Source organism: Gadus chalcogrammus, chromosome 3, assembly GCF_026213295.1.
Source record: "Gadus chalcogrammus isolate NIFS_2021 chromosome 3, NIFS_Gcha_1.0, whole genome shotgun sequence".
In the NCBI taxonomy this organism is placed as follows: domain Eukaryota; kingdom Metazoa; phylum Chordata; class Actinopteri; order Gadiformes; family Gadidae; genus Gadus; species Gadus chalcogrammus.
In genome coordinates, this window is record NC_079414.1 from 25,197,876 (window position 1) to 25,205,375 (window position 7,500).

Consider the following 7,500-nt stretch of genomic DNA (forward strand, 5'->3'; position numbering starts at 1 on the left):
CACACAATCATAAAGGCGACAGCCAGCTCGTCGGGAGCAGTGACGGTTTGGTGCCTTGCTCAGGGACACCCCGACGAAGCTAGGAGTAGCCAGGGGATGGAACAAGCAACCTTCTGGTTACAAGCCCACCCGCTCTACCTCCTGAGCCACATGCCGCCTTGATGCTAATTATGATTTCATGGCATCATCAGCTGTGCCTTGTCACTCATCCTTGATTGGTTGAATTCGATGGTGAATTCCCGACAAACCAGGTTTTTACTTTAAACAACTTTTTGATTGGAAATCAGCAGCAGATCTCCATGGTATTCCTGTGGTTTGAAGGAAGTCTGTAAACACGCGTCACAAAAATCATACAAGTCTGAAAACCTTGTGGCTCCCAAAGCACAGATTGAAAACATGGACAAAGTTCAAATACTTCATAATCATAATTCAGTTGTTCTTCAGTTGTAATCAAACGTCAGTCCTTTTCGGTGAAGACTCTGCATAACAGATGATGTAAAACTGATGTTTCGCTTCGCCACTCTCTTTCCAGAAAGATGGAGGCAATATCGCAGAACCGTTCAACACTAGGGGCTTCTTGAAGTTATGTGTGTTTGTGTGTGTGTGTGTGTGTGTGTGTGTGTGTGTGTGTGTGTGTGTGTGTGTGTGTGTGTGTGTGTGTGTGTGTGTGTGTGTGTGTGTGTGTGTGTGTGTGTGGGTGTTTGACTGAGAGCGAGGGAGGGAGAGGATGTGTGTCTCAGTGTGTGTGTGTGTGTGTGTGTGTGTGTGTGTGTGTGTGTGTGTGTGTGTGTGTGTGTGAGTGAGAGAATGAATATCTGTGTTTTATGTGTGTGTGTGTAAAAGCCATTCTAGTGTTTGAGTGGGTGGAAGGACAGATGTCTCTATGTCTCTCTCTCTCACTCTCTCTCTCTCTCTCGCCCTCACTCTTTCTGCATCTGCAATTCTCTCTTGCGCCCACAATCACTCACACTTTCTCTCTCTCTCTCTCTTTCTTCTGCAGCTCTCTCTCTCTCTTCTCCGTCTCTCTCTCTCTCTCTCTCTCTCTCTCTCTCTCTCTCTCTCTCTCTCTCGCTCTCTCTTCTCCGTCTCTCTCTCTCTCTCTCTCTCTCTCTCTCTCTCTCTCTCTTTCTTCTGCAGCTCTCTCTCTCTCTCTCTCCCTCTCTCTCTCTCTCTCTCTCTTTCTTCTGCAGCTCTCTCTCTCTCTCTCTCTCTCTCTCTCTCTCTCTCTCTCTCTCTCTCTCTCTCTCTCTCTCTCTCTCTCCTTGTGCATCTCCATATTTCCCTCTATCAGAGCCAGCGTGGCGATCTCCCAGCACTGCGATGATAGAGAAGAGTTATCCCCAGAGCCGGGAACATCAGGACACACAGCCTAGCCTCCCACCCAGTGTGTGCTTTGCGGTTGAGTCCTCAACGCTCAACCTCAGCCTTCCGTTTTCAACGAAAAATTTAAAATAAATGGCAGGACTAGCTCCGGTGGGATCGGGCTGATTGGCCGATGTAGGTGTGCTGCGTTGAAACAGGGCGCCCCTTGTTTCAAATGACAGCTCCACAATGCACGTCAGCGAGAACTGTATTCTCCACCATTTTACACCGGAGTCGATGGATGTGTCAGGCTTCATTTCCCCCTCCACGCTGTCGGTTCCTCCACACATAACAGCCTTCAGTGTGCCTCAGACGGGCAGGAAACAAAGGGAATCGTACCGACGTTGACCGCCGGGTTGCCGACCGGCCCCGACACACATAATGACATAACCATCCCTCGGAAGCTGTGGAAAACACTGACCTCCGCTCTGGCTCTCCAGAGGTTGCACAAGGGTCAGGGCACAGCGTGACCCGTGGAGTAGTTACCCCCCCCCTCCTCTCTCTCCGTCTCCCTCTGGAAGGTCGATCCCTTTCACAGGCGCTGCCGTTCAACGCCTGCTAGTCGTCCCCACGCTGCCCCCCGTTTTTAAGGGTCTATGCCGTCCTCGTGTTGATTAGGGAGCAGTCGATTCACACTGAGGCGCTCAGAGCCGAGGTCCTCCTGGTTTATGACGCTCGCTTACACACACACACACACACACACACACACACACACACACACACACACACACACACACACACACACACACACACACACACACACAGGGCAATGCAAGCAGGGTAACACGCATGCACAAGAACACATGCACGTGCACACGCACGTGCACACACTTAAACACACACGCACCTAAACACACATACACACACACACGCGCCTAAACACACATACACACACACACACGCACCTAAACACACATACACATACACACACGCCCGCACCCACACACAGAGTTAAAGACATGGTGAATTATCACAAGCAGACATTATTGATGGACCTCATTATTAGCGGTACATTCATTGTCGTTGTTAATCTCGTGTTTGAATCCCTTTTAATAAGTCGCGGCACGACGTAAGACAACCACACGGCGGGGCAACCCATCTCTTCACACCGTGGGTGTTGTTAGGACATAACGCGGATCGGATGTATTTCAGAGTGGTCATTCTGACGAACAGGGTTGAATATGTCGGCCGTTTTACTCTCAGGGGAAGAGCCTCTCTAGCTCAAGCTTACAACTTCTACATGAACCACAGGTGGGAGTAAGCGGACCAGGAGTAAGAGATGGCTAGGTGTGTGTGTGTGTGTGTGTGCGTGCGTGCGTGCGTGCGCGTGTGTGTGTGCATGTTTGCATTACTCTGCTAATGCTTGTGTGTTTGTGCGTGCGTGTGTGTGTGTGTGTGTGTGCAGCAGGGCCACTGCCTCCAGGGGGTTTGTACTCTGAATGAGCCTCACTGAGAAGCAGCACCCAGCCTGTAAACCATTCAGTCCCCTTTTAAAGGAGCTCCGGGATGATTCGATACAGATGTTCTCTAACCGTTTAATACGACGGACCACCATAGCTCCAACTTCCCTATTCTCCGATTTCAGACAATAATGCGTATTTCTTCTTTTTTTTTTATGTGTTTTCCACTGAACTCCCATTCGTCTTTTATGTGATGGAAAACCATCGCATGACACGATTATGTAGACCCATGTCTCTCTCCTGCTTCTTGGCGGGAGGAGCGCTGAAGGTCAATACTCCGAAACGGTCGATGCCGTCGTCGGTTTTCCGATAGCCGCGGCGGCGTTCCCGCTTGTTTGCGCTTCGTGAGCGAATCACGAAGCGCAAACAAGCGTGGATAACCGGATATCTCAGGAAATGGAATAATGGCCGTGCTATGACGGGGAGGATGTCGGTTTTCCGTTTCGATCGAGTGGCCCCATGTCGGTGGTTCTCTTCCACCACACGCCCGGGTTCAAAGACAGGAGGAACTTTACTGTGAACTCAATGGCTCGTTTTGGTTTTAGTATTTTTTTACATGGGAACTATACAATGAACTGTTTTGCGTTTGGAATGCAGCCGGGTTGAAACTCTGGGCTCATTCCAACTCTGGGCTGGGAAGACAACAACTGCTTTTAGAAAACCAAAAACCTTTCCTTGACTTTTGTCTTCGATGAGCCAGTGGGTAGAAGTCTGTGCACATATGGCCCTGAGATGAGAGAAGGTGTTAATTGTGTGCATGTTGGCTATGTGAATGTTGTGGTACTCGCATAACAGTTGATAATAATCACTGTGATCTTTATCGCTTTTTCATTACACATCATGATGATATCATGAATGACTGGCTGCACATGCTCCACAGGCTGCAGCAGCTGCCTCTCAACCTGCTCCGGGAATCAAATCAATCAAACTTTATTTATATAGTGCCTTTCTTGCAACAATTGCAATAGCAGGTGCTTAACAATACAATGAAAATCAAGAAAAATCAAGAAATAAATTAAACAGATTTAGAGAATCCTGCGCTGAATAGTTATGTTTTAAGGTTTCCTTTAAAGGTATTCACAGATCAGTCTTCTGGGGTCTTCCGGTCTGCACATGTTTTGGCTTCCAGCGTGTCTTCTTCCTGTGTTTAAGGTCGATCCGTAGCTCACGTTTTGACTTCCTGTGTGTCTTCTTCCTGTGTTTAAGGTCGATCCTTCGCTCACGTTTTGACTTCCTGTGTGTCTTCTTCCTGTGTTTAAGGTCGATCCTACGCTCACGTTTTGACTTCCTGTGTGTCTCCTTCCTGTGTTTCAGGTTCATCCTCGTGTTCAGCTGCCTGGTTCTCTCTGTGTTCTCCACCATCCCTGCCCACCAGGACTTCTCCTCCTACTGTCTGCTCATCCTGGTAAGAAAGGGGGGGGGGGCGGAGGTAGCCCAGGTGGTAGAGCCGGTTGACGTTGAGCAGTTGCTAGCTCGATCCCCGGCTCCTCCTAGCCGAGTGTCGTGGGTGTCCCTGAGCAAGACGCCTCACCCTGACTTCTCCCAACGAGCTGGCTGTCGCCCGGCTGTGTGGTTGATTCTGCCATCCGTGTGTGAATGTTTGGATTAAAGCGTCAGCAGGATCCCCTTCATGTAAATGTAAACTTCGGAGCCCTCCCTCACAAACTCGCTATCGCTCCAAACTGGCCCGACTCCGTAGAAAGGCAAACGTAAGGAACACAAGAAGGAAAACATCCAAATGTGTACCTCATGCCTGCTGACAGGGTGCAGCTGACACTCTTCTTCGCCTGCGCCCTTATAACGCCATCACGTTGTTGATTCTACACTTTGTAGTTCGGCGTTTGATCATTTTCTAATAAGGGTTAACGGGTGTGTATACTTCATTAGCGTTCAAATGCATTTTAATGACCGGACGGACTCTGCCTGTGTGCGATTCTATCCTCTGGGTGCCACAGCTGGGGCCCTTGCGTCATCCGAGGCATTCCTTTGCGAATCGACGATTTAACGCTCCGAAAGACTAAATAACCAAATGGAATTGATGATGAATGATGACGTTTGAAGATGGACGTAACAAATCAGTCAGACCATCAGAGGCATTCCTTTCGCAATCAACAATTTAACGCACAGAAATAGGAAATAACCAAATAGAATTGATGATGAATGATGACATTTGAGGATGGACATAACAAGCCTGTCAGACCGGTCAGAGTGTGAAATATTTTGAAAAACGGCTCAGTCCTCGGCATAATTTTTCAACATGACTGGATTCCAGTTGTAGATTTGGTTTGGTCGTCTTCAGTCGTTTCTTTTGTGAGTAATTCTCAGTCTGTAAGGCTCTCCCACAGTCACGAATCGAAAAGCCCCGCAGTAATTTGACACAACAAGTCTCAAACGTTGCTGTTTGAAATGCCAGGGACAGGGCCTTGCGCTGCTCTAGTGCAGTGACTGATTTGACACCCTGGGCTGGACTGTTGTTATCTAACGCTGCAAAGAGCAGTAGAGTGCTTTGATGGTGGATGGCTGAGGCTAGGATGACTCAGCCACCGTTTACAGGAGAGCCAGAGAGTGTGAGACAGGCATTAAGACTTTTAATGCCGTCTCAGCATTAACAGAATCCTAATGTGGAGAATCATGCATGCGATCCGAGTGCCAGAGTGTGTTCAAAAAATATCCCCCTTTCGTTTTAATAACGTAAAATGTCCATTGCCTTCTAAAAACGGTGCCCATAACAAGTGAAGATGTACCGGCGGGCCGACGGTGTAAAAGAGAAGAGAGCGCTCACTCAGCACATCGCACTGACTGAGTTATGCAGCTGTATTCGGTAAAATTATGAAGCATGTTTCACAGCAGATATGTCAGCCCTGTTTATCTTTTGTGCTCTCTGTCAGCAGAACAGCAGCAACCTGCCACACACAGCGTTGTTGTCTGACATATTTCAGCACTTAGCTCACGATGTCAGTCAACAATTGAAAAAAAACAAAATGGACAGTGATGAACAGTAAAAGTCAATGAAATAAGTCAATAAGAATATAGCAATATTGCACATAATTGAAATTGCATACAAGACACAGCCCATAGTGGAATTGTAAACTAGCTGTGAGCAAAAACAAATAAAGACGTTGATGGTTTTTCCAAAATACAGAAAATAATGCGACGAGCAATTACAGACAGATCGGGAAATGATAGCATTTGTAAAAGGCCGTATTCATCCCCACACACAAGTTAACGCTACGATAACCACTGAGAGCGAAATCAATACGCGGGTTAACAAGGCGCTCACAATCTTATCATCTCGTGTTGTTCGACGGAAGAAACTCAAAGCACTTATGCTCTGCAAAACAAATCCATCATCATTCAAATGGGCTCACACCGGTAGGTAACGGTCTCCATCAGTGTCATGTGTCTGTGACGGTGGCGGAAAGAAACACAAGCGTTGTGTCGACTCTGCTGCAGGAGTTTGTGATGATCGTGGTGTTCGGCTTGGAGTACATCGCCCGGATCTGGTCCGCTGGCTGCTGCTGTCGCTACCGGGGATGGCAGGGACGGCTGCGCTTCGCAAGGAAGCCCTTCTGTGTGATCGGTGAGTCTTTCATACCCATGTCCCCCCCTGTCTGAATCTTGCCCTGACGAATTTGACTCCATTCCACCATTTTGGACATTATGGACACTCAACAAAACACAGAGAAGTGACATTACAGTTACACAGGTGTCCTTAATCCTTAAGTGAATATGTTAACTATGAGTTAGAATGCATCTTAGGTTGAATAGGTTTGGCTATGTGTGAATGTTGGCCATCTTGATTCTATGGATATTGTGCGTGCATGCGTGCGTGCGTGCGTGCGTGCGTGCGTGCGTGCGTGCGTGCGTGCGTGCGTGCGTGCGTGCGTGCGTGCGTGCGTGCGTGCGTGCGTGCGTGCGTGCGTGTATTCCAGCGCACGGGTAAGTATCACGTGCGCTGGATTAAGATAATAAATGAGATGAGGCTGGAACCAATCAGCCAAAGCAGGTGATTTGTCTCTTGAACACATTTGAAAATCATCAGTCCCACATTTTCTTCACGCTGCAATGCTCTTTTCGAGGGCAGAGAAAACAAAACAACTGACACCACTGATGAATGAGGTTTGCTTTACACATCCCACAATTACGAAGGGTTCAAAGGCTTCACTTCCACTGGAAGTGTCTTATTAAATGGCCTGGGAGGGGTGGCGTGATGTTGGAGGGAGAAACGGCAAAATGCTTCCATTGGCCCCAAATTGGATGGTAGATTTCCTGTGTGTGTGTGTGTGTGTGTGTTTCTCTTTTAACCTTTTAACCAAACTGCAATGCGTCAGTTGACGGTAGTTATTTCATTCTTTTTTTAAAGAGAGACAGACTAATCATCCATGCATCAAACCATGTGTAGATGCATGGCCACACACACACATACACACACACACCTAGCCATCTACTACTCTGGTCGTTTGAAGGAACTGGTACATGAATCAGGTGATTCATGTTGAGTGTGTGTGGTGATGGCTGCTTTTAACCTGTGCACACTTATCAGTCACTGCGCAACAGGTGCCTCATCAAGGCCCGAGCCTTGGTGAGGCTTGGGCCTTGTTCAGTACGTATATGTCTACATGAGGCCGTAGCACAGTTAACAGACGAGCTGAGTTGGTGACGTCATCGAGTCCGCTGC

General features: G+C 48.0%; 1 protein-coding gene across 1 annotated transcript in view; it reads left to right on the plus strand.

The window, feature by feature from the left end:
- LOC130379895 (potassium voltage-gated channel subfamily KQT member 5-like) overlaps positions 1-7,500 on the plus strand; it is a 70,224-nt gene that overhangs the window by 40,426 nt on the left and 22,298 nt on the right. Inside the window, exons 2-3 of the mRNA XM_056587025.1 lie at positions 4,137-4,227; positions 6,276-6,402. Coding sequence (XP_056443000.1) covers positions 4,137-4,227; positions 6,276-6,402 — 218 coding nt within the window. The remainder of the gene's footprint in view (positions 1-4,136; positions 4,228-6,275; positions 6,403-7,500) is intronic.